The 25,743-nt window shown below is 54.5% G+C and overlaps 2 protein-coding genes across 2 annotated transcripts; one reads left to right on the top strand and one right to left on the bottom strand.

The window, feature by feature from the left end:
* The first annotated feature begins 11,092 nt into the window (after positions 1-11,092).
* RPS19BP1 (ribosomal protein S19 binding protein 1) lies at positions 11,093-14,832 on the top strand. The gene is made up of 4 exons (XM_002831158.4): positions 11,093-11,265; positions 11,427-11,555; positions 14,020-14,117; positions 14,314-14,832. Exons 1-4 carry the CDS (start codon positions 11,214-11,216, stop codon positions 14,443-14,445), a joined length of 411 nt encoding a protein of 136 aa, XP_002831204.2. The 5' UTR covers positions 11,093-11,213; the 3' UTR covers positions 14,446-14,832.
* A 6,372-nt stretch (positions 14,833-21,204) lies between these two features.
* Positions 21,205-23,333, bottom strand: ATF4 (activating transcription factor 4). The gene is made up of 3 exons (XM_009234396.4): positions 23,140-23,333; positions 22,220-22,537; positions 21,205-22,118 (listed from the first exon to the last, which is right to left on the bottom strand). Exons 2-3 carry the CDS (start codon positions 22,443-22,445, stop codon positions 21,286-21,288), a joined length of 1,059 nt encoding a protein of 352 aa, XP_009232671.4. The 5' UTR covers positions 22,446-22,537; positions 23,140-23,333; the 3' UTR covers positions 21,205-21,285.
* Between the last annotated feature and the right edge of the window lie 2,410 nt (positions 23,334-25,743).

Genomic DNA, 25,743 nt, shown 5'->3' with positions numbered 1-25,743 from the left:
GATTGTGCCATTGCACTCTAGCCTGGGCAACGAGAGTGAAACTCCAACTCAAAAAAAAAAAAAAAAGGGAAAGAAAAGAAAAAGAAACTTACTGCCTAAATCAACCTTAAAGACAATTGAATAGAATCCTCCCCCCCACCCTTGGTACCATTTTGCAGATGAGAAAACTAAGGCTAAGAGAGAAAAGGCCTCTTGCAAGGTTGTCCAGGAAGACAGTGGCATCTGAGACTGTGGGGTCTTTCTGAGCAGGAGGAGGAGTGGGGGTCAGCTCTCTCTCTTAAGCCCCAGGGCTGGCCTGGGCCACACACACCTCTCAGGAGAGAATCTTTGAGCCCAGCAGGAAGATGGCCCCACCTCCCCTCCTCCACCACTCCACCTGCCAGAGGATCCCAGCCATCAAATAATGAACGATTCCTAATTTAATTACATCTTTAATTCGTCTGGGTCTCCGAGGAACTAGGGACTGGAGACTCAGCTGGGTCTCAGGAAACACTCAATAGTTTCCAAGAGGGAGGGAGGATTTCCTCTCCTGTTTCACAGAAGGGAGAAGGAGAGACTAGAAGCTCTCATTTTCCTGCAGAACTGTGTATACCACTGCTTCCCTGCAAGAAATCCCCCTTCAGACTTGAGCTTTGGTTCGGGGAGGCAGGGGGTAGAGAAAGTAAGGGACAGAGGAGAACGCCCCCACGTGGTACTGGAAAGCACACAGTGCTCGCTCACGCAGCCGGGGAATTGGTTGGAGATGGCCATACCATCATCATCGTGGTGAGCGTTTCTTGAGGTCTTCTCTTGGCAGGCACTTTATCTGACTTAACTTTTGTTTTGGGGTTTTGTTTTTGTTTTTTTCTTTTTTGTTTTTAGATGGAGTCTCGCCCTATCACCCAGGCTGGAGTGCAATGGTGTGATCTCGGCTCACTGCAGCCTCTGCTTCCTGGGTTCAAGCAATTCTCGTGCCTCAGCCCCCTGAGTAGCTGGGATTACAGACGCGTGCCACCATGCCTGGCTAATTTTTGTGTTTTTAATAGAGACGGGGGTTTCACCATGTTGGCCAGGCTGGTCTTGAACTCCTGACCTCGTGATCTGCCCTCCTCAGCTTCCCAAAGTGCAGGGATTACAGGCGTGAGCCACCACCTGTGTGAGCCTGGTGGGGTTGTTGTTTTTTTTTTAAGACAGAGTCTTGCTCTGTTGCCCAGGCTGGAGTGCAGTGGCGTGATCATGGCTCACTGCAACCTCGAACTCCCAGGTTCAAGCAACCCTCCCACCTCAGCCTCTCAAAGCAAGGTATTGGGTGGCTCACGCCTGCAGTCTCAGCAGTTTAGGAGCCCAAGGTGGGAGGATTGCTTGAAGCCAGGAGTTTGAGACCAGCCTAGAGAACATGATGAGACCCTGTTTCTACAAAAAAAAAAAAAAAAAAAAAAAAGTTTTAATTAGCCGGGCATGGTGGCGTGCACCTGTGGCCCCAGCTACTAGGGACACTGAAGTGAGAGGATCATTTGAGCCCAGGAAATTGAGGCTGCAGTGAGTTGTGTTTGCACCACTGCACTCCAGTCTGGGCAACAGAATGACACTCCACCTCCTCCACACTCCAAACAGCCCCTGGCACATAGTAGCACTCAACAGATTTTTTTTAACCTAAACAAATGGTTCGACACTTATTCATTCATTCAACAATGGTGTCTGGCACATAGTAGGTGTCATGCATCTACCAGGCACCACTGGGGGCTCCGGCAACAGCAGAGGAACAAGACAGACCGAAGCCCCAGGTGCTTACATGCTGTGGGGGCAGACAGACAAGAAGCAAGATGAAGAAGTAAGCTGTGAGTTTGGGTGGGGGCTGGGGGGTGTCAAGGGCTATGTCAATGGCTGCCACCTGTGGAGTAATTACTGCCCTGCCTGGCTGGAGGTTTCTCACCCCACCCTCCTGGCCACATTTTGAGGTGGGTGTTATTATTCTTTTCATTTCATAGATGAGGAAACTGAGGCAGAGGCAGGGTAAGTCTCTGGCCTCTTGTCACAGACAGAATTTGAACCAGGCCATCTGCCTCCAGAGTCCATGCTAGAAGCCACCATGCTAACTGCGGGTGGGGGGTGGGGTGTCTTAGACAATGCCCAAGCTGCCGAGTGCAGTGGCTCACTTGAATAATCCCAACATTTTGGGAGGCCAAGGCAGGAGGATCGCTTGAAGGCAGGAGTTCGAGACCAGCCTGAGCAACACAGTGAGATCTCGTCTCTACAAAAAATCAAAGCCAGGCACAGTGTCTCACACCTATAATCCCAGCACTTTGGGAGGCCTCGGCGGGTGGACCACCCGAGGTCAGGAGTTGCAGACCAGCCTGGCCAACATGGCGAAACCCTGTCTCTACTAAAAAAAAAAATACAAAAATTAGCCAGGCGTGGAGACAGGTGCCTGTAATTACAGCTACTCGGAAGGCTGAGGCAGGAGAATCACTTGAGCCCGGGGCATAGAGGTTGCAGTGAGCCAAGATCACGCCACTTCACTCCAGTCTGGGTGAAAGAGCAAGACTCTGTCTCAAAAAAAAAAAAAAAAAAATAGATTAGCCAGGCATGGTGGTGTGCACCTGTAGTCCCAGCTACTACTGAGACTCTGTCTCAAAAAAAAAGAAAAAGAAAATGCCAAAGCCAAAACTCTTCCAGAGCTCTGTGTGCCTGTGAGCAGGGTTCCTTCACAGAGAGAGCCACCCACACTGTCACACAAGGCCCCACCCTCAGAAGGGCCTCATGCTTGGCTAATGCTCTGCTGTGGCTGCCTCGAAATGTTTAACAATTTTCAAACAGGGGGCCCCGCCTTTTTTTTCTTTTTAGATGGAGTCTCACTCTGTCACCCAGGCTAGAGTGCAATGGCATGATCTCAGTTCACTGCAAGCTCCGCCTCCCAGATTCAAGTGATTCTCCTGCCTCAGCCTCCCGAGTAGCTGGAATCACAGGTGTCTGCCACCACACCCAGCTAATTTTTGTATATTTTAGTAGAGATGGGGTTTCACCATGTTGGCCAGGCTGGTCTCAAACTCCTGACCTCAAGTGATCTGCCCGCCTCAGCCTCCCAAAGGGCTGGGATTACAGGCATGAGCCACTGCTCCCGGCCAAGCCCTGCCTTTTTATTTTGCTGTGGGCTCCACATAGTACATAGCCAGTCCTGCCCTCAGGGTAACAATGCTTTGCGTGGTGTTCAGGCCCCCAGCTGGTTTCCTTCCCTGTCTCCCGTCCTCTCCAACTCTGGCACCACCAGCCCTTATCACACCAAGGCAGGAGTCTCTGCAGGGACAGCACCACTCTTCTCTGTGTCTCCAAAGCCCAGCCCTGAGGGACAGAAAGTGGAGACTCAGGGGGCGTCTCCTGGGTTGGATCCCACGGGCTGGAATGGACTGAACTGGCCCCCTGTTGGGGGTCTTTGTGGTCCAGTGTTCAACTATTTTCTCTTTTCTCCGCTGAGCTCCTACAATTCCCTTCTGACCACATCCTGCCTCCTGGTCCAGGGCACCTCACACAGATGCAGCCCTCAGGACATACCCACCCAGGAGCTCTGGGGTCCAGAGAATTCCCCCTAACCTCCTCAGGCCCTGTTCCCTGCACGCTCAGCTCTACCGTGCAGGGTGAACAGGAGCATACTTCTGCACCTTCTCTCCGCTGGCCAAGGGGGCCCAGAGAGGCTGACTGTCCTAGGCTGGCAACTAGCACATGGTAGGGAGCCCAAGCCCCAACACTCATTCTTCTCTAAGTCCACCTCCCAGCGACCTCATGATCCCCAGGTGTTCTCTGTGGCTGAGGAAACCCCAGGGCCTGGAAGAAGGCTCAGCTCCTGGCCAGGGAAGTGGAGGGGCTGAGGCGCAGGCTTCTTAGTCCTTTGTGTTCTCGAAGGCTGAGCCCACAGGGGGAGTGGTTTGGAAGACTGAGTGAGCATGCGACTTTGAAACTATGGCAAAGCCTGTTGCTCCTCATTGTGCCTCTGCGCCCCTCCTGTGATACAGAGCATGCCAGAGCCCCAGCCTGGCTTCCCAGAGGGATCAAGGGGGACTGTCACGAGGGGAACTGGAAGATGTATTAGTCAGTTCGTGTTAGGCTATGCTATCAAAATTCTAAAATCTCAGAACTTTAATACAAAAATAGTTGGGTTTTTTTTTAATTTTTTTAGAGGCAGGGGCTCACCTTTGTTCTTGATGGGATACATTCTCACCAGCTCAGTGTTAAGAATGCAAAATTGGGCTGGGTGTGGTGGCTCACAGCTGTAATCCCAGCACTTTGGGAGGCCAAGGCAGTGGATCACTTGAGGCCAAGAGTTCAAGACCAGCCTGGATGACACAGTGAAACCCCAACTCTACAAACAATACAAAAATGAGCCACGTGTGGGTCAGACACGGTGGCTCACGTCTGTAACCCCAGCACTTTGGGAGGCTGAGGCAGGCAGATCACGAGGTCAGGAGTTCAAGACCAGCCTGGCCAATATGGTGAAACCCCATCTCTACTAAAAATACAAAAATTAGCCAGGCGTAGTGGCATGCACCTGTAGTCCCAGCTACTCTGGAGGCTGAGGCAGAAGAATCACTTGAACCCAGGAGGCAGAGGTTGCAGTGAGCCAAGATCGCGCCACTGCACTCCAGCCTGGGCAACAGAGCAAGACTCCACCTAAAAAAAAAAAAATTATTCAGGTGTGGTGGTGCATACCTGTAGTCCCAGCTGCTCCAGAGGCTGAGGCAGAAGGATTGCTTGAGCCCAGGAGGCAGAAGGTGCAGTGAGCCTAGATCGCGCCACTGTACTCCATCCTGGGCAACAGAACAAGACTGCGTATATCCTTCCCCTCCTGGCACTTAGTATAAGGCCACGATCATGGAAGCCTAGGGGCTGAAAGGTCTGCACAGAACAGCTGTGCAGGCTCGCTCTCTCTCTCTCTCTCTTCCTCTCTCTCTCTGTCATAATTGCTAATTTATAATTTATACTCTCAGCTATTTCTAAAGAGGATTTTTTAAGTGAAATAAAAGATCAGAAACCACTTAGGGAATAGGCATGAGCTAGATGTACTAGAAAGTTGACATGAACGTTTATTAGAGCTGAATAATATAGGGATATAATACAGTCGTGTAATAAATTACACTTAGGACAATTGAATAATAATTTCTAACCTGAGCTTCCTACCAGCAGAGGCAAAAAGGCCCCACATATTCATCTCTTGCTGCTTCTTTTGCCAGCTGTCTTTTCCCTTCTCAAAGTTTCTTCTCTTTATCCTCCCTTGTTTTCAGATCCACTGGGAGAAGAAAGACCCCTCTCCCCATTTTCTAGGTATGCATATCCAACTTGCAAGGGAAGAACAGCATAAAGTTAAATGGTTACATGATTAGCAGGATGGAAGCTTCAGCCTGAAGAAATGAGCCTACATAGGCCTTAAAGGTACCTCCTACACCATCTTTTTGGCTCCTTGTCCACAGATGGAGCAGGGGGTAGGACTTGAAGGCAGGAGACAGCCTTGACCCCACACAGGGAGCAGTCCAGGCCTTGGCTTCAGGGAGTTCGCTGGAACCTCATTGGAAGGCAGACTCCCTTCCCTGACGGCTCATACATTAATTCACTGAATCCCCAGGATGGCCCTGCAAGAGAGGCCTTGTTATCTCCAATTCACAGATAGGGAAACTGAGGCCAAGAAGGGGAAATGATTCATGCACAGTTACCCAGCTCCCTTTCTCTGAAGACACAACCTCAGGGTAGGAGCCCCTCAAGCTGTGGATGAGATGCTCAGAGTTCTGAGCTGGGGAGGAAAGGGGCTTCTGGGCAGGCCCCAGCTTGGTCTGGAAGGATCAGAAGATGGAGACTTGCTCCTCTCCCCACCACCCCACAGACACTAGTTGCCATGACAACAGGGCCTCCCTTCCGAGGGTATTGGTTGGAAATTTGCATTTTAATGGAGACGTAATTAGAATTAAAGGACAGAGATTAGAAGGGACAGAACTCTCCCCAACCCCATTCTATCCCCTTGGGAGCCAGAACCCCCACCACAGAGATCTTGAGGCCCCAGAACCACCCACTCCCCATGCCCTCCTCTCCCAAAGCCCTATAGGGATATTTTCTCTGCCACAAAGTGCTATGTCTGTCCCTACTGTGCAGATGGGGATAGCAAAGCCCAGAATAGAGGAGGGACTTATTCTAGATCTTACAACGTGGTCAAGTTCCCAGAGCCAGGTGCCATCCACTCTGCCTAAGGACCTCACATCTGACCCCAACCTACTGGTAAGGTCTTTGGGTACAAGTTGGCTTGAGGGAGGGGTGCTTGCTTGCTAAGGGGCCCCCAAGTTCTCCCCTGAGTCTTCCAAGCTCACCCCCTCCTCTCCCTGTAACCTCTTAACATCTCAGTGGCCCTGGGGACCTGGCAGGACTGGGGACTCTGCCCCATCTTTCTCCAGGGACTGGGAGGAATGTACCCAAGATCACACAGCAGGCCGGGCACGGTGGCTCACGCCTGTAATCCCAACACTTTGGGAGGCCAAGGCAGGCAGATCACCTGAGGTCAGGAGCTCGAGACCAGCCTGGCCAACATAGTGAAACCCTGTCTCTACCGAAAATACAAAAATTAGCCAGGCACGCTGGCGGGCACCTGTAATCCTAGCTACTCGGGAGGCTGAGGTAGAAGAATCGCTTGAACCCAGGAGATGGAGGTTGTAGTGAGCCAAGATCGTGCCACTGCCCTGCAGCCTGGGGGACAGAGCGAGACTTGCTCTCAAAAAAAAAAAAAAAAGATCACACAGTAGCTTAATGGCAGAGCTGCGTCTTTGGCCGGTCAGGGCGGAGAACTTAAAAAGACCCCACCTTTGACCCCCACCCAGGGGTTACCATCTGACGCCATATCTCCATGGAGAATTTCCAGTAGCTTCTTCTGTGTCTTCATTACACCCTTAAAATCAGGCATGCCACTATTTCACCATTCACATCATTGGAAAGAAGCCACTTTGCCTCTTCCTGGACGCCCTAAGGGGGCTGCTGTCCCTGAGACTGGTGGGTGCTACCCTGAACCCTGCAGACCCTGGACGACAGAGACTCACACTTGCTGAGAGTGTAACACAAGCATGTGGGCACCGCCAGGCCCAACGGAGCCCTTCATTCACCCCAGTGCCCGCCTCCTGCACGTGGAGCGGCTCCTGGTTCACGCTCAGCAAATGCTGGCTGGTTTTTCTCCTATTGGCTGCTCCATCGGTGGCATCAGCAGGTATTTACTGACTGCACAGATGAATAAATGCCAGGCCTGGTGCTGAGCACATTTCATGCCACCTCACTGCACCTCCAACAGACCCCAAGCGCCCCCTCGAAGCTCAGAAAGGTGAGGTAGGCTCCCAGGTCACACAGCTGCTAAGTGTTAAAGGCGGTGTCTGAACAGGGATCAGCGACTCCAGGCTGTCAGGTGTTACTCCCTGTGGCCTCCAACCTACCCGTGTGTGAGCACAAGAGCGTGGAAATCCAGCGGCGACATACAAGTGCCGGTCACACCCACAGACGGGGGCCCAGGTCCCACGGGCACACTGCTGTCCACACAGCAATCACTGATTTACAAACTAGAGTGCTTATTCTGCGTCCAACGAATTCCAAATGCTCGACACTGGATCCTCACAGCAGCCCTATGAGGTAGGGATTATTATCATAATCAACTCATAAACGAAGAAACTGAGGCACAGAGAGGTTGTGGGACTTGCCCAAAGTCACACAGCTAGTGAGTGGAAAAGCCAGGATGTACAGCCTGGCTCTGGACCAAGCGCTCCCTTCATACCACAGGAGCCAGGACCTCCGGGCGCCTCCCACCTCGGCCCTGTATGGAGGACTGGACAATACTCTCTAAAGCCCTCCAAACCTCAGAGGAGGAAACGGGCTAGGGGAGGGGGGGCAGCTTGCCTGTGGACACACAGCTGTGTGAGCCGAGGCCTTGTGGAAACCGGGGCATCTGTGCCAGCCCCAGACCACCAGGACACCCTCTCCAGAACTGCTCACCTCCCAGAGACCCTACGGTCCCCTCTCCAGGGGGCCACTGGTCCCTGGGGGCCACACACATACTCTTGCTTAGGACCCAGAGACCTGGGCTTGAGTCCTGACTCTGCTCTTGAAGGGCTGCACAGCCCTGCAGAAAGCCCACCTGCCTCTCAGCCTACCAGGCCCAGGGAAGTTAAGCTGTTCCAGGGAGCCTGGGAGGAGACATAGGGCATGGGGGCCGAAGGGCTCCTTATGGTGATGGTTCCTCTGTGTGGCCAAAGGCCCCAGTGGGGGGATCAGGGGCAGGCAGGGACCCAGTGTGGAAACAGGCTCAGAGCAATGAAGCCGCTCACCCAGGGTCATGCCAGGTGGGGAACTAGCCTGGGAGACCTCATGACCGGCCCTCCCACAGGGAGACAGGAACCAGCTGCCCAACCCCCCTCTCCCCCAGCTTGACCCATCAGGGCCAACATCAAGACTGGCAGGTCGCAGGTGCCCAAATGCGGGCTGTGGCATGACCTGCTTGGGCCCAACAGTGGCTGCCCCTGCCCATCCCGTCTTGCCCAGAGGGAGCAGGTAGCATGGCAGCGCTGTAGCACCCTCTACACGCAGTCCCTGGGCGCAGACCCACCCAGGCCCGGCCCACACTGCACGGTATTGATCCACCGGTTCTCACACCTCTCCTAGAAGGGAGCCGCTGCCCTGCCAAGCCCCATCCAACCAATGAGGAAACTGAGGCACTCTTTGTTAAGGGATTGCTGGGGTCACACAGCTCCCAGCTGTCATTTGCACACTTTTCAGGAAGGGACCTCGCCCCCCGCCCTGGGCAGCCCAGCCTGGTGGCTCTGCCTCAGCTTCCCCAGCCACTCCTCCAGGCCAGGCTGCGAGTGGGAGGGGGTGCGGGACAGCAGGAAGCCGGCGCCACACGGTGCTGGCTGCAAGGAGCCAACCGAGGCAGAAGGACGTCCGGACCCCCACCCCCACCTAGCCTGGGTGGGCGCAGCTGAGGCCTTGGAGTCTCGCCGCGTGGGAAAGCTGTCCTGAGGCTCCACCTAGTGGCAGAAATGAGCCCGGCCCCGCGGATGTGCTGGTACCTCCGCGGGAGGCTGGGGCAGCGCCTGGCCTGCCGTCCCGCCCGTGCCCGGCTGGGCTGTGGACGCTGCAGGGGTCCACCTGGCACTTTGGCACACAGAAAACTCCTCCACCCGGGGGACCGTGGGCTGATCAGCCTAGATCGGAAGGAGGACAGAGCTTGGTCCTTTACCCTCCTGAGAGGCTGACTCGCTGTACATCCCACGACCTACTGGGCCTCAACCCAGCGGCTCACTGGCGTCCCAAACTCAGCTCTCATCCACTCATTTCGTGCGTTTCTGGAACTCTTACCGTATGCCAAGCACTGTTCCAGGCGCTAGGGATATAACAATGAACAAACCAAAGATCCCTGCCTTGAGGAGCTTACAGTGCGGTATGGGTGAGGAAACAGACAATACGCAATACACATAATAAGACAACAATCCGGCTATGTTAGAAGCAGGAAGGAGGCATATGTCTGAACAGTCACTGGGCTCCAGGCCCCACACTCCCCTTAGGACAAAATCATGGAGTCTGAGGCCTTTGCGACCCTCCAGCCCAGCATGGCATCCTGAGGGGCCACTCGTGTGTCACAGGGGATAGATAGGTCCTCGCTACAGCGGTCTCCGCCTAGAATAATCTCCGCTGCCCATACATGGTCAGCTCCTCCTCACCCTCCAGGGGCCTACCTGACCCCATGGCTTGACAGGCCCCACCTAGCACCACAGCACTGCTCTCCCTGGTGGCTGGGGCAGGAGCGCCCCCACAAATCCTGCAGCCAGGCTGCCAGTCTTAATTCCCACCTCTGACTCCACCCGTGTGACCTTCGCTTCTCTGTCCTGGTTTCCTCGTCTGTAAAATGCAAAAGTCAATTCCTACCTGGAAGGGTAAGGGGGATAAACGAGTTAACAAACGTTTGTGTTGGTTGTTATTATTACTATCTAGCCGATGGAGCTTAAACGGCGTGGTCTATCCCGGACGACCAACTCCAGGTCCCACACTCTGCGGTGTCAGGTACACAGAAGGCGCTCAGAACCCGGCTGAGTGAACCCAGTGGTCCCTTCTGATTCACCGTTCAGTTATTGCGTGTCTTCTGCATGCCATGTGCTGGGCTGCCAGCTGCAGATGGAGCCGCAGACAAGCCCAGGGCTCCTCCCCCAGGTAAGCAGTGTCACTTCTAGGCCAGAGGGGCTCAAATGTTTTGGTCTAAGAAGCTTCTTACATTTAAAACTTCAGAATCCCCTCACTCCTGTAATCCCAGCACTTTGGGAGGCCGAGGTGGGCGGATCAGTTGAGGTCCGGAGTTCAAGACCAGCCTGGCCAACATGGCAAAACCCCGTCTCTACTAAAAATTTTTTAAAAAGAAAATTAGCCGGCCGTGGTGGCGGGCGTCTGTAATCTCAGTTACTCGGGAGGCTAAGGCAAAAGAATCGCTTGAACCTGGGAGGCGGAAGTTGCAGTGAGCCGAGATCGCTGCACTCCAGCCTGGGCGACAGAGCGAGATTCTGTCTCAAAAAAATTAATTTAATTAAATAAAATAAATTTTTAAAAATTCAGGATCCCAAAGAACTTTTGTACGTAGGCAATTGATATTTGCCATACTGGAAACTAAAACAGAAAATTTTTACATATTCATTAATTCACTTAAAATAACAATAAACCCGTTGCTTGGTAACATAAACAACATATTTTATGAGAAATAATTGTATTTTTCAAAACAAAAATATGTAAATTTTTTTGCTTTAATATCTGGCTTAAGGGAAGACAGCTGGATTCGCATGCCGCACTCAACCTGTGCGATACCTAGCGCTGGTTGAAGTATATGAAAAACACTCCGCCCTGTCGCCATCCTAGCCCTCCTCGGAGCCACGAGACCCGAGAGGATTGGCCAACACGGCGGAGCAGGTTGCGGACGGCTTCCGGGGAAGGAGGGGACTGAGCGCCAGGAGCCAGGTAGATTGGGATTGAATAACAAATGTGTCTTTCTGCGCCTTGGACCCGCCTCCAGTTTCCGCCGCTTCTTCCGCTCAAGTGTAAACCCCAAACGCATGCGTCCTAAGAAAGATGGGCACTTCCGCCCATCCCCTCTGGAACCCTCTGTTCCGGCTCGGGTTTCCGCCGAGACTGCAAGGACTGCCAGGTCGGAAGTAGTGTGAGGCTCGTGGGCGGAGCCAAGCGCAGCCATGTCCGCGGCCCTGCTGCGGCGGGGCCTGGAGCTGCTGGCGGAGTCCGAGGGTGAGGAGGGCTGGCCAGGGGACGTCCGGCGCGGGCAGGAGGATGGCAGTGGCTGCGGGCGGGAGCCCTGGATGGAAAACAATCCAGGCCGGGCTTAGCCCCAGTGGCACGGGAACGCTGCGCGCCCTCTGACCTGGGTCTCTTCCTCTCTTCCCCTACAGCCCCCCGGGACCCTCCAGGTCAGGCCAAGCCGAGAGGGGCTCCGGTGAAACGGCCCCGGAAGACGAAGGCAATTCAGGCCCAGAAACTGCGGAACTCGGCCAAGGGAAAGGTCCCCAAGTCGGCACTGGGTAAGTTCGGAAAGGGGCTGAAAGTGCTGCCTCCGGTGCTGGGACCTGCGCCCCAGAGGAGGTGGCGCTTGAGGCAGGGCTTGAAGCGTTCGCCCGGTATTGCTAGACCTACTGTGTGCCAGGCGCGGAGCGGGGCCCTGGACATACGAAGGTGACAGAACACCGTCCTGGCCCTCGTGAACTACGGCCCTAGTAGGGAGAGAAGCATCAAAGAATATCAAACCCAGTGTATCATTGCTAAGTGCATTGAAGCCTATGAATTAAAAGACTACGGTACTCTGATGGGGACTTAGGCCAAGTCAGCCTTCTCTGAGGAAGTGACATTTCAGCCGAGAGCTGAAGGAGGTATAAGACTGAGCTAGGTGAAAAGTTGGAGAATATTCTAGGAAGAATAGTATGTGCAAAGGTCCTGAGTCAGAAAGGAGGTTGTTGCCTTTGAGAATTTGAAAAAATAAAGGCTGGTACGGGTGACCTAGTGAATGAGGATCAAAGATGGAGCATTTAAACACATTCACTAACACTCTGCCAGGTGCTGATTCTCAGTGCTGTACAAATGTAAGCTCGTTTGATCCTTACAACAGCCCTTTGAGGTCGATACTACTATCACCCCCGTTTTACAGATGCAGAAAAAGGCACCTGCCCAGGTGGTACAGGCATTGTGGCTGCCCAGGCATTGTGTCTCCAGAGTGCTGCTGTTAGCTCCTCCATTCAGATGGGACATGCTGTGGCCTGGGCAGTGGCCATAGCAGCAGAGATAACTAGAGAATTGTGCAGGTGGAAAATATGTTAAAGAGGGGGCAGCAGAGAATTTCAGCCTTTAGAGGGGTTTTAGTGGTGAATTGGCTGTGAAGGTGGAGCCTAGTTTCTTGGAGGATGTAGTGTCACTTAACAGACATAAAGACTTTCGGAGGGGCTGGTGTAGGCAAGATGGTGATATTTTGACATGTGTCAGGACGTGGTAAGCTCCTACTGTATCTGAATCCCTAGAGTCTAATGCATAAAAGATGTTAAGGTATTTGTTAAAAGAATTATGAATTCCAAGGAGAAAATACAACTTGAGCGAAAGTTTGGAGGCAGGAAAGTGAGACAGGTTTGAGCCCCAGCGATACTTGCCATGAAGCAGGAGTGTGGAGTGCCAGAGGTCATTCCCATCTGTCCCAGCCCTTGTCTCACTGTCGTGTCCTGGGGGCTCACCCACCTCCCCTGTTGGATGGAAGCTCCTAAAGGCACACACCTCCTTGGGCTTGTCCGCAGCCTTGGTGTCCAGCACAGGTTTTGGCACATAGATGCTGAGTGAAAGGAATGGCAAGCCTCACAGCCAATGGAAAGAACACCTCTGCGGCTGCCACCTTGCTCCAAGCTGCATCGTCTCTTGCCTGAATTATTGCAGAAGCCTAGCTGGTCTCCTGCCTTCCACATGCCCCCTCCCCCAGTAATCTTGTTCTCAACAGCAACCAAAGTGATCCTGTATAATCATAAGTCATTCCTTGTTTTTCCTCTGGGTGGCTCCCATTGTAGTCAGTAAAAGGTAGTGGTCTTAGGGTGCCTGACGAGGGCTATATGACCTACCCCCACCCCCAGCCAAACTTGGTCTCTTCCTGCTACCCACTCCCTCCACTCCAGCTGTTTTTGTTGTTGTTTTTGGTTTGGTTTTTTTTTTGAGATGGAGTCTTGCTTTGTCACCCAGGCTGGAGTACAGTGGTGCAGTCTCATCTCACTCCAACCTCTAGCCTCCCAAGTTCAAACGATGCTCCTGCCTCAGCCTCCCGAGTAGCTGGGATTACAGGTGCCCACCACCACACCCAGCTAATTTTTGTTATTTTTAACACAGATGGGGTTTCACCATGTTGGCCACGCTGATCTCGAACTCTTGACCTCAGGTGACCTGCCTGCCTCGGCCTCCCAAAGTGCTGAGATTACAGGTGTGAGCCACCACACCCAGCCATTCCAGCTGTTTTGTGTTTTTCAAACACATTTGACACATTTCTGCTTCAGGGCCTTTGCACTGGGTGTTCCCTCTACCTAGACAAATGCTCTTCCCCCGGATATCCACAGCTCTCTTCGAGTCATTTCAGTGAGACCTTCTCATTCCCTCCTATTTAAAATTGCACCCTCCACCCCTGGAATTCCCCTTTTCTGTTTCCTCTTTTGTTTTTCTCCATGAAATGTTTGTGCTTCTAAAATACTGGGTCCTTTGTCCTTCATCTCTCACTGAAGCGAAAGCTCCAGAGTAGCTCCCTTGGTGAGTAGTATTTAGGACATAATTGTTGGAAAATGGGGGGACCGAGCGCCTGGGGCTTTCAGCAGGACCTGTGTGGAGAATGCATTTGATGGAGAAGAGCCTAGCCGCTGTAATAACCTGGGAAGGGAACGATGAGGTTTGTGGCAGGGCCATGGGCCAGGGACTGAGAATGCTTCCAGGGGGAGTGAATCTGAAGTGGTGCTCCCTGCCTGCTACCCACAGATGAGTACCGGAAGCGAGAGTGTAAAGACCACCTCAGAGTAAACCTGAAGTTTCTGACCAGGACGAGAAGCACCGTGGCTGAGTCTGTGAGCCAGCAGGTTGGTCGAGGGGACTATGGGAAGGGACCTGGGAGGTGAGAGCCGAGGCTGTTCCCCTAGGACCCATGGCGGTCTCAGTCCTGAGCATAGGGTGGGAGGCTGGGCCAGCCCTGCCCTGCGCCGAACTCCCCCCGTGATCTTTGCGGGCCTCCTCTGCTCTTGAAATGATGGGCCCTCGGTCCCGTACCCTCCCCAGATTTTGCGCCAGAACCGGGGCCGCAAGGCCTGTGACCGGCCTGTGGCCAAGACCAAGAAGAAGAAGGCTGAGGGCACCGTGTTCACCGAGGAAGACTTCCAGAAGTTCCAGCAGGAATACTTCGGCAGCTAGGCTCCCTGGAGGGCACAGTGAAGAGGCCTTCAAGCCCCGCAGCCTCCGACTCCTCTGCTGGCTCCAGGAACCGGCCGTGCAGCGCGGCCAGCAGATGGCGATGCAGGACCAGCCTGGCTCGAGGAAGCCGCGGAGCTGGAGTCCAGTGGAGGCTGGAATGGAGCTGGTGGGCCGGAAGTCCTGGGGAGGATTTACACACAGACCGGAGCTGGCTTCCGCAGGCCTGGGCAGAGCATCTGCACCTGTCTGTTTTGTTTGCTTTTGCCCAGGTGGGGCCTCTGGGCTGTTTGCTGTGGAGCAAGGCTAATTCCTGAGCCCCCGGGGACGACACTTCCAGGAGTAGGAAGAAGGGTGGGCTTCCAAGTTATAATAAATGTGAACCCAAGAGCTGTGTGTGCTGCTGATCTGCCCCCCAGGGTGTCTCCCATCTCCCGTGGCACCAAAGCGCCACCCTGCCTTCCCCATCTCCCAGCGTGCTTCTGAGCTCCGGGTCACAAGTCCTCCAGTCCAGTCCCCGGCAGGCAGCCATCAGAACACCCACCTCTGCTGCCAGGGGAGCCTCCCTCCTCTGGGGATGGCCACCACAGCTGAAAAGGTGACTCTTGGGGCAAAAATAGCTGCTGGGAGCAGTTCCAGTGCAGGTGGCTAGGTCCAGCAGTGGGAGTGGTGCTGCTTCAGTCCGCGCCCAGAGAGCGTGGAGTCCACCATGAGCGGAGCATTTCACCCAGTGTGTTCCCTTTCCTGCTCATGCTCTGGTGAGCAGCCAGGTGGGGTCAAATGCCTGTCATAGTGGGGAGGGGACAGTAGAGAGGACTCAGGAGGTAACCTAAAGAAACGGTTTCACACTCAGATGTGTGCCTGAGCTGAAGGATGGAGGCAAGGGGAGGCAGGCGGGACCCTTCCAGCAGGCATGGGGTGGGATCAGGAGGTGAAGGACAGGCAGGCACTGAATCCCTGTGTGAGTGAAGACCGGAGGCGGAAGTGGAGGCAGGGCCAGCGGGGGAGAGGTGAGAAGTGAGAGCCCAGGAGTCTTTCATCAGGGGGCCTCAGGGGAAGGGAACTGGGAAGCCTTCAGGCAGCTCCTTTTGTCTCCTAAACTCTTCCCTCCCCACCATAGCCTAAGGGCTCCTTTGGTGTAGTGACTCCCATTGCTGCTGGTAGCCTGGCAGTCCCCTGAGGCTGGGTCTGATGGGAGTGACATCTGGCTCCCTGGGTTCCCTGATGACACTGCCTTCGGACCTGTTATTTGTAAGAGCATTTGCTCCCCCACTGCCCTGGGTGGTCTGTTCCTGGTCTTTAACCGGTGTTCCATCCTAAATGAGGACATGAGGGGGCCACACATCTTCCCAGGGGCAGAGCTGGAGTCAGGTCCTGTCTCCAGGTGACCTCCATCAGCAGGGGGAGGGGGAGGGAGTGTGCTGTGACCCCCAAACCTTAGAGACCAGGGCCTCTTCCTGCCTGCTAGGCTGTAATGACCCCACTGGGCAGAGAAACTTGGATATCCGTCCATGGATATCCCTTAATCTTTTAAGCAGCTTAACAAAAAGCCAACTCAGCCTCTAGCGCCTGGAAGAACAGGCTGACCATAGGCCCAGGGCCCCTTTCTAACAAGGACACGCCCACTGTTACATAATCACCCAGGTGTTCTTCCTGCTCCCTCCCTGTGCAGAGTGCAGAGTGACAGGCACTGTCCCACAAGAAGGATGGGAGCCAGGGTCCTGCTGCTTCCCCACTTGTGAGCTTCCCAATAAATCTTACACTTAGGCCAAATAACACTATTAGGTGCCTGTCCATGCCCCCTCTGGGTGACAGTCATTTGTGTTTACCGCTGGCACTCTGGTCCAGTGGGTCAAGGACAGGACTGAGGAGTCTGCCTTTTAACTGTCACCCTGAGCAGTTCTGGTGCAGGTGTCTGGAAGGCAGCAGGGAGCTGGGGCGACTGGGGTAGCACTGGAGGAGAGAGGGTTTGTCCCCATGCGGGGCTGAGGAGGTGCTGTGATGGCCAGGACCTGGTGACCAACAGGGCCCAAATAAGAGGACACTGAGGCCAGACATGGTAGTTCACACATGTAATCCCAGCACTGTGGGAGGCTGAGGCAGGTGGATCACTGAGGTCAGGAGTTCAAGACCAGCCTGGCCAACATAGCAAAATTCCATCTCTACAAAAAAAATACAATAATTAGTCGGGCATGGTGGTGTGCACTCATGGTCCCAGCTGCTTGCAGGGAAGAGGGCTGGGGTGGGAAGATCACTGGAGCCCGAGAGGCAGAGGCTGCAGTGAGCCAAGATGGCGTTACTGCACCTCAGCCTGGGTGACAGCAAGACCCTGTCTCAAAAAAAGAGGACACAGTTGTCACTTCAACCCAGGGCTGACAGGACAAAGCAGGAGGCCTCCCTGGGTCTAGACCGTGGACGGGTGTGAAAGCATTTGCATCACAGGTGGTTTGGGGAAGCAGGGTTTGAGGAAGCCACCCCATGACCCAGAGGAGGGCCCCAGCCATGGCTTCCTGTGTCTTCCACAGTGGGATGGGCTGCTCAAGCCCCCATACTCTCCGACCCTCTTTGCTACTAGAGGAGTTGGCCAAGGGGGCCAGGCAGGAGTGGGCCAGGACTGCAACATGGGACGGTGCTGAGGCCCAGCTGCAGGCTCAGAGCTTAGCCTGGGCACAGGCCTCCACCACAGGCAGTGGGACTGTGGCACTTGGTGTGAGCCCCATTCTTTCCTGCCTGGCTGACTTTTTTTTTTCTGAGACGGGGTTTCGCTCTGTCCCCAAGTCTGGAGTGCAGTGGCGCCATCTTGGCTCACTGTAAGCTCCGCCTCCTGGGTTCACGCCATTCTCCTGCTTCAGCCTCCTGAGTAGCTGGGACCACAGGCGCCTGCCACCACGCCCGGCTAATTTTTTTTGTATTTTTAGTAGAGATGGGGTTTCACCATGTTAGCCAGGATGGTCTTGATCTGATGTCGTGATCCGCCCACCTCGGCCTCCCAAAGTGCTGGGATTACAGGCGTGAGCCACGGCGCCCGGCCTGCCCAGCTGACTTTCATGGGGTGTTCTCATTCTCTGTGACAACTCTCCCCACCCGTCAGAGCCCAGCTGGGAGGCCCCGCTCTGTCTTCTGAAGCTGCCACTTTCTACTTGGTCTAAGCGTCCACCTTCCATTTCCCAACTAGGCTGAGAGCCCCCACCCCACCTCATGGGGCACCTTGGCAAGGGTGGTTGGCACTTGAGTGTCACTGCAGGGACTTTTTCTTTTCTTTTCTTTTCTTTTTTTTTTTTTTGAGATGGGAGTCTTACTCTGTCACTCAGGTTGGAGTGCAGTGGCGTGATCTTGGCTCACTACAACGTCTGCCTCCCAGGTTCAGACGATTCTCCTGCCTCAGCCTCCCGAGTAGCTGGGATTACAGGCACATGCTGCCACACCCAGCTAATTTTTTAGTAGAGATGGGGTTTCACCATATTGGCCAGGCTGTTCTTGAACTCCTGACCTTGTGATCCACCTGCCTTGGCCTACCAAAGCCAGGGACTTTTTATTTCTCCCTGGCCTCTTTGAAATAAAATCATGCTCTTCCCCTGGTTTTCCCCATCTCAGGAAATGGGCCCTCCATCCTTTCTCTTGTTTGGCAGCGGGGAGGTTCCCTCTCTTCACACCCACATCCTGGCCGCCTCTCCTTGCCAATCCCAGCCCAGTCCCCTGCCGGGCTGACCCCTGCAACTCCCTAAGCACCCGTCTTAAGGAGCATGCCCAGCATGTCCAAGCCCGACCCAGCTGCTGTGTCACATCTGAATGTGACACATGTCACATCTTTCTTCTTTTTAGGGTCCATCTGTCTCCTTTACCAGAAGCAAAGCTCCATGAGGGCAGGGATGTTTATCTACTTGGCTCACTGCTGTGGCCAGCACCCAGACAGTGTAGTGCAGAGCGGGCACCCACTCAGGACTAGTTGTAGAAAAGATGGTCGTTCTCTGCTCTCCACAACCTACGGCCTTGTCCCAGACACAAAGCAGGAAAAAATGCTGAGTGCTGTCTGCTCCCGCCTGTGAGGTCCCTTCCTATCCCCCACCCCGGGCCCCTGGTCACTGGGTAAAGCCCAGCTCCACCTCTGACCTGGTCAGCCTAGGCTGGGCTGGCCAAGGCCTGGCAGGGGCCACAAGTTTCCCCATGCAGGGTGGTGGCCAGACATCAACTTCATTTCTGCCCCCTCTTCCCGTACCCCTTATTGTGCTGGGCTCTCCGGAACAGATATCTGCCTAGCCGAATCCAGCCCGTCTGTCCAGGCCACTATCACTGCCTATACCACCTGCCCATGGGCCAGTGTCCACCCACAGGCCAGACTTCCCAAGGGGGTACCTAAGTCTGAGTCTCAGCTGCATCAGTAAGAGGGTTACAGTCATAAGACCCTCCTCACAGCCTCTCAGGAGGACTCTGAGCTCATCACTGGAAGGCGCCTAGAACCTCAGAGCTCTTTGAACATTTTCGCTGCAGTCATTTTTGCTATTTCCCAGGCACTGCTGTAGTCCTGGAAATACGGGAATGAGCAAGACAGCAAAATACCTGCTGCCATAGAGTGAGCTTATATTGTAGTTAGGGAATGGAGAACAGAAAGTGAATCTGTATACAGATAAACTCAATGGAGAAAAAAGTTACAAAAAAACAGCAAGTGCAAGGCTCTGAGGCAGGACCAAGCTTGGCAGACAGATGGAGAGAGGCCGGGAGCACAGTGAGGGGAGGAGGTGAGGTCAGGGAGAAGGGCAAATCCACTGTGACCTGAGCTGGTGCCTTCTGGGTGTGGGAGGCCTTAGCTGCAGGGGCCTGGGAAGGGCACAGCCCCAGCATCCTGGCTCCACACCACTGACCTGCACTGCCTTTCTTGGTGCCTCAGTTTCTCGTCTGCCAAATGAGGGCCGACCCCCACTGGCACTGGATGACTCTGATGCTCCTGGCCACACCCTAACACCTATTTAGTACCTGGATGTAGATGGAGGCCCATGGCCTTTGGAGAATCCTAGAATCTCAACAGGAAAGACCTCAAAGAGCACCAGGTCCAAGACCCATGTGTGATGCCCACTACCAGTGGTGCCTCAGGCAACTTCTCCACAACCAGTTGCATGCATTCCATCAACAGTTGGCTCTCAGGTGACAGTCTATGCTGGGCACCAGAAAGGTCATGTGGGCCCCACCGTGCAGGTCATTACGGGCCATTTGTTTCCAGCTCAAGAGGCAAAATGAAGAGCCCAGACTGGAGCCCGAGTCCTGGGTTCAAATCCCAGCTCTACCTCTTTGCTCAAAATCCTCCTTGGTGAGCTGGGCGTGGTGGCGGGAGTCTATAATCCCAGCTACTCAGGAGGCGGAGGCAGGAGAATCATTTGAATCCGGGAGGTGGAGGTTGTGGTGAGCCGAGAATGCACCATTGCCCTCTAGCCTGGGCAACAGAGAGACCCTGTCTCAAAAAAAAAAAAAAAAGGCCGGGCGCAGTGGCTCACGCCTGTAATCCCAGCACTTTGGGAGGCCGAGGCGGGTGGATCATGAAGTCAGGAGATCCAGACCATCCTGGCTAACACGGTGAAATCCCCTCTCTACTAAAAATACAAAAAAAAATTAGCTGGGCATGGTGGCGGGCGCCCGTAGTCCCAGCTACCCGGGAGGCTGAGGCAGGAGAATGGCATGAACCCGGGAAGTGGAGTTTGCAGTGAGCCGTGATCACGCCACTGCACTCCAGCCTGGGCGACAGTGAGACTCCATCTCAAAAAAAAAAAAAAATCCTCCTGGGTGTGGCGTCTGCCTCATGGGTGTGCTGCGGGGACTGAGTGAAAGAACACATATGCTGTGCTCAGTTACAGCAGTGCCTGGGCTGCACTCACCCTCTCTCTCCTCCCAGCCATTCGCCGGGCACACCAGGTCTACACTACCTTCCACAGACAGAAAATGTGGCTAATCCCGAAGGACACAAGAGGAAGGGCAGACCTACCCGGGCTGGGCTGATCCTTGCATTCATGCATTCATCCGCAACAAAGGACAAAAGACATCGCCTGCCTGGAAAGGCGAAGTCACCCGGCCAGAAGTCTGAAGCTGCAGCGAGGTGTGGCTTCTAAGCACTGATCCATCCTAACATGTCCTGAGGCCGTCAGGCCTTCTAGTTTAGATACCAGCAGGCACAACAGGCTTCACAGGAACTGTCGCCTGCCTTTGTGCCCAGCTCTAAGCCAGAACCTGCGCAGGCTGTCATCCTTCCACCCCGTAAGGGGAAACGGAGGCCAACCCTCAGCTCCTGTCCTGCTTCAGCATCAATTTCCAAGAGCCATTTCTTTCTTCAGGATGAGGCTTCTGCAGAACTGTTCAGGTAACAAGTGAAACCTAATCTTGTGTGCCATCTCAAAGACTGTGCAACCTCATCCAGGGTTTTACACGATAGCTGTTGGCATGAAGCCCTCTTGAATAAGCAGGTGGAGGCCCAGGCTGTCCCTCCCTCTGAACCTCCCAGAGATCTCCAGCCTCCTCCCTATACAACCAGCACTCAGCTCCGGGCAAAGGACCCAGCTTGCTATAACTGGCCAATTATCAGGCTCCAGGGCCCCATGAATCAGCCATCGTGGCCTACACCTAGCCGGGCTGAGCAAATCCCACTCTAGGAACCAATCTTCAGCCTTGGACTGCCCTCCTCCCCCAGATCTCACAAGAAATGTTAAGACCAGCTAGGGGTGGGTGAGTGGCGCTTCATTCAGTTACTTTGCCAGAGAAGGAATTCACATGCACAAGTACTTTCCCTACAAAATAATTTATTGGAACACACAGCTACAGCAGACTCTGTACAAGCACATTGACGCTCCTGACTACCCTCAACTAGGGGACCCTTTTCTTCCCCCTTGCCTTGCGGACCTCTTCTATCAAATCTTTCAGGTACTGGATCTCCTTGGCCAGGGAATCCGCCCTCTCTTTTAGAGCCTCGTTCTTCTTTTCCAGCTCTTTACACTCTCCAGTGAGAGCCTCCTGCTCCGCCCTCTTCTTCTGGCGGTACCTAGTGGCTGCTGTCTTGTTTTGCTCCATTTTTTTCAGCTTCTTATCCAGCTTCTCACCCTTTACTTTTGCTGCTACCATCTTCTCTCCAGGAGGATCGTAAGGTTTGGGGCGCCCAGACCCACAGAGAACACCTGGAGATGGGAGGCTCCTATTTGGAGAGCCCCTGGTAGAGGGGCTATGCTGAGGAGACCCCAGATAGGACTCTGGGCTCATACAGATGCCACTATCATTATCTGAAGGGGTGTCTTCCTCCTTTATGCAATGAGGGATCATGGTAATAACATAAGCAGTGGAGTCTGGCTTCCTATCTCCTTCAGTGATATCCACTTCACTGCCCAGCTCTAAACTAAAGGAATGATCTGGAGTGGAGGACAGGACCCCTGGGGAAACGGGAAGAGGTTGCAAGAAGGTGAAGGGGGCAACCTGGTCGGGTTTTGTTAAACTTTCTGGGAGATGGCCAATTGGGTTCACTGTCTGGGGGGGCTCCTTATTAGTCTCCTGGACTAGAGGGGCAAAGAGATCACAAGTGTCATCCAACGTGGTCAAAAGGTCATCTGGCATGGTTTCCAGATCATCTATACCCAACAGGGCATCAAAGTCGAACTCCTTCAAATCCATTTTCTCCAACATCCAATCTGTCCCGGAGAAGGCATCCTCTGCAAAAGATTTGAGCGATGGGGCCAAGTGAGTCAGATACAAAGGTAGCAGGCCCCTAACCCTAGATCCCACCTGGATGATGTGGTGGTGACCCACTCACCCTTGCTGTTGTTGGAGGGACTGACCAACCCATCCACAGCCAGCCATTCGGAGGAGCCCGCCTTAGCCTTGTCGCTGGAGAACCCATGAGGTTTGAAGTGCTTGGCCACCTCCAGGTAGTCATCTAAGAGACCTAAGCTTTCTTCAGCCCCCAAACCCGACTGGTCGAAGGGGGACATCAAGTCCCCCACCAACACCTCGCTGCTCAGGAAGCTCATTTCGGTCATGTTGCGGTGCTTTGCTGGAATCGAGGAATGTGCTTAATTCGAAGGTGTCTCTGTCGCTTACAGCAACGCTGCTGCTGAATGCCGTGAGAAGCCTGAATGAGAATCAGAAACCAACTCCCATTAGAGGTTAGCTGGTCTGAGAATTTCATCCTTCCACTTACTAGGCAGAACTTCTCTAGATCGGCCATCTAGAGAATCAGGAACAGGGCAGTTGTAGCCGCCCCTCCCTGCTCGCGGCTCAGGTTCCACAAAATGGACGCTCACGGAGACCAGGCGATTCTTCCACCGGCCACCAAGAGAAAGGCGCTCCGTCCCCACGTCCAAATACGGCCAGGGCGGCCGCGCCCCGCCCACCGCCCGCCCTTGACTCACGCCCGCGCCGCCGCCCTGCCGCCGCCATCTTGGTTCCTGCCACGTTTCGCAGGGCAACAGCCGAGACCCCTAGCACCCTTGCGGGGCTCGGGGTCCGAGGGCTGTACGGCCCCTGAGGAAGCAGTCCTGGCACCCGATTGCGCTTTCCTGATCCCGGACACGCGAGCGTCTCGGGGACACCCAAGCAAAGACCACGCGTCCCGGGCGCTCGTAAAATCGCTTCCCCCTTGGCGGCACCGCCCCGGCCCCAGGCCGCACCCCACCAATCCAAAACCGGCGCCGGCCCAAGGAGCACAGCTGGACGACCCGCCCCGGTACTCACGCCATGGCTTAAGCCGCTGGTGGGTGCCGCTGCAGAGCCTTGTGCTGCTGCCGCCGCTGCAAAGGCCAATGCTGCCGCAGGCACTGCTGCCCCTAATACGCCATGGTGGCCGTGGACCCTGAGGGCGGGGAGGAGGGAAAGCGCGCACGTGGGGAAAAAACTACATCTGTGGGCGGGTGAAGTAGAAATGGCCGCAGATGCCGCCCGCCGGCCCTTTATAGACCGTCCCTATGGAGACGCAGCACAGACGCATCCTTCCGCCGCGGCCACGTGACCGTCTCCTCCCGCCCGCTCCCTTCCCTCCCTTTGACGCCCCAACCGTTTATGCCCAGGGCGTAGCTGTGACGAGAAAAGGAGTTTCTTCTTAGGCCTCACGAAAGGAGAGAGGTGTACTACTTTACTAGGCTTCCATGATCAGAGTCCGTTCTTTCCTTCGCCGCTGGAGCGCGGAGTGATCTCCCAGACACGCCTCGCTTCCAGTGTCGGCGCAGTGGGCGGGGAAAGGTCGTTTTCCGGCGAAGAGTTTTTATTCTGAAGGCCGAGGACTCCAGGTTATCGCGCGAGGTGCTGGCGAAGAGCGCGCGTCAAGCTGATTGGCCCAGGCAAGGTGAATCATATATACCTCGAGCTCTTATTGGCTCAGGGCCCTAGGTGGGCGGCTGCTGGGAGAGGGATCCAGGGGTCCGCGTGGGAAGGGTTGGGGTCTGGGGTCTCTGCTAAGTCTCTGCTAGGCCTCAGCCAGCCCCGCCTGTCGGCCCGCCACGATCACGCTGGCTCCTGCCCCCAGGCGGCCTTAGCCCAGCGCACCCCTTAGTGGCCTCAGGGACCAGCCCCTGCGGTCGGATCCCGCCGCCCTCAGTGGAGGTCCGCATTGGTGGCCCCGCCACCGCTCCCAGCCTGCGCGTCCTTCGGTCGCGGTGGTGATTTGTGGCCTGCGGAAACCGGGGGGTTACCTGTTCCAAGCCTGAGTTTTCCAGAGGCCCTATTCATAGCCGACACGGCGCTGCTGCCCCCGGGAGGTTGAAGGGGTCTCGAGAGGGCGCGCCGGGCCTGTCCACCTACCCCGAAAGGCCGGCTGAGTCTGCATGGCTCCTCTTAAACTCTGGAAAGGAGCCGGGAAGACGCGCCGTCTTGTCGCCCAACCGGGGTTTTTACAATTTTCATCCGGCTCAAGTGCAAGGCTGCCACAGAATAGCATCATAGAGGAACTTCTGGTGTCCGAAGATTGCGTTCCCCTAAGAACAGGATTTTCTTCGCTGCCGTCTCCCTGGCGTAGTTCCGATTCACTCCTGATTCTGAACTCCCCGGCCTAACCCGCTTTTCAGCAGTCACGCCCATGGCCCTGGGAGGAGAGGCGCTTGGGAACCCACAGCCACTTGCTGGGGGTTGTGCGTTGGGAAGGGGTAGTCTGTTTTAAGAATACAGAAAACCGGCCGGGCGTGGTGGCTCACTCCTGTAATCCCAACACTTTGGGAGGCCAAGGTGGGTGGATCACGAGGTCAGGAGTTCGAGACCATCCTGGCTAACACGGTGAAAACCCGTCTCTACTAAAAATACAAAAAATTAGCCGGGCGTGGTGGCGGGCTCCTGTAGTCCCAGCTACTTGGGAGGCTGAGGCAGGAGAATGGTGTGAACCTGGAAGGCGGAGCTTGCAGTGAGCCAAGATTGCGCCACTGCACTCCAGCCTGGGTGACAGAGCGAGACTCCGTCTCAAAAAAAAAAAAAAGAGTACAAGAAACCTCCGCATCCTCCTCCAGCCCCCTCCAGTCAGGCCCTGTGAAGATGGAAATTTTGAGTTTCCGCCTCCGTTTCACTGGGCCACACAAGTATGAGCGCTGTGATATCAACCAGGGAAGCACTGCTCTAAATAACCACAGGCCATCTGCTGCGCTCATTGACCCTCGCCCACAAATCCTTTCCAATGGTAAACCGAGGCCCAATGGGATGAGGCTTCTTGCTCAGTCACACGGCTCCCAGAGAAGGGAGTATGGGGTAGGAGTTAGAAGACAGATTTTGGGGAGCGCATCCAAAAGAATCCTGGCTGGGACATTTTGGCTAAGTGACTTATCCTCTCTGAGCCTCGGTTTCCTCATTTGTAAAATGAGACTACAGATGAGTATCCTTGTCTTATGAAGTGAGATCATACATGTAAAGCACTTAGCACAGTGCCTGGTACATGTAAGCGCCCAATAATGGTTGCTATTGCTGCTACCGTTCATAGAACTCACGTCTCCTAACCCTGACTTCTGCCACTCTCCATCACATCCTCCTGCTGCCTCAGAGGACTCTTCACTATTATTTAATGAGATAAAACCAACAACTTTAAAACTGGTATACACAAGGCATACTGGATGCTGGAATAAAAGTATGTTTTTTTCTTTCTCCTTGGGGAATCATGAGTGTTGAGATATACAGAAGTTGGCGCCAAGAGCAGCGGCTCCAGCCTGTAGTCCCACCTACTCAAGCCGAGGTAGGAGGATTGCTTGAGCCCAGGAATTCCAAGCTGCAGTGAGCTGTGATCACAACACCGCAACTCAGCCTGGGCAACAGAGCAAGACCCTGTCTTTAAAAAAAAAAAAAAATACAGGAGTTTTCTAGCCTTTC

Source organism: Pongo abelii, chromosome 23 (genome assembly GCF_028885655.2).
Source record: "Pongo abelii isolate AG06213 chromosome 23, NHGRI_mPonAbe1-v2.0_pri, whole genome shotgun sequence".
In the NCBI taxonomy this organism is placed as follows: Eukaryota; Metazoa; Chordata; class Mammalia; order Primates; family Hominidae; genus Pongo; species Pongo abelii.
The sequence above is the reverse complement of the archived record's forward strand: the minus strand, read 5'-3'. Positions and strand labels throughout refer to the sequence as shown.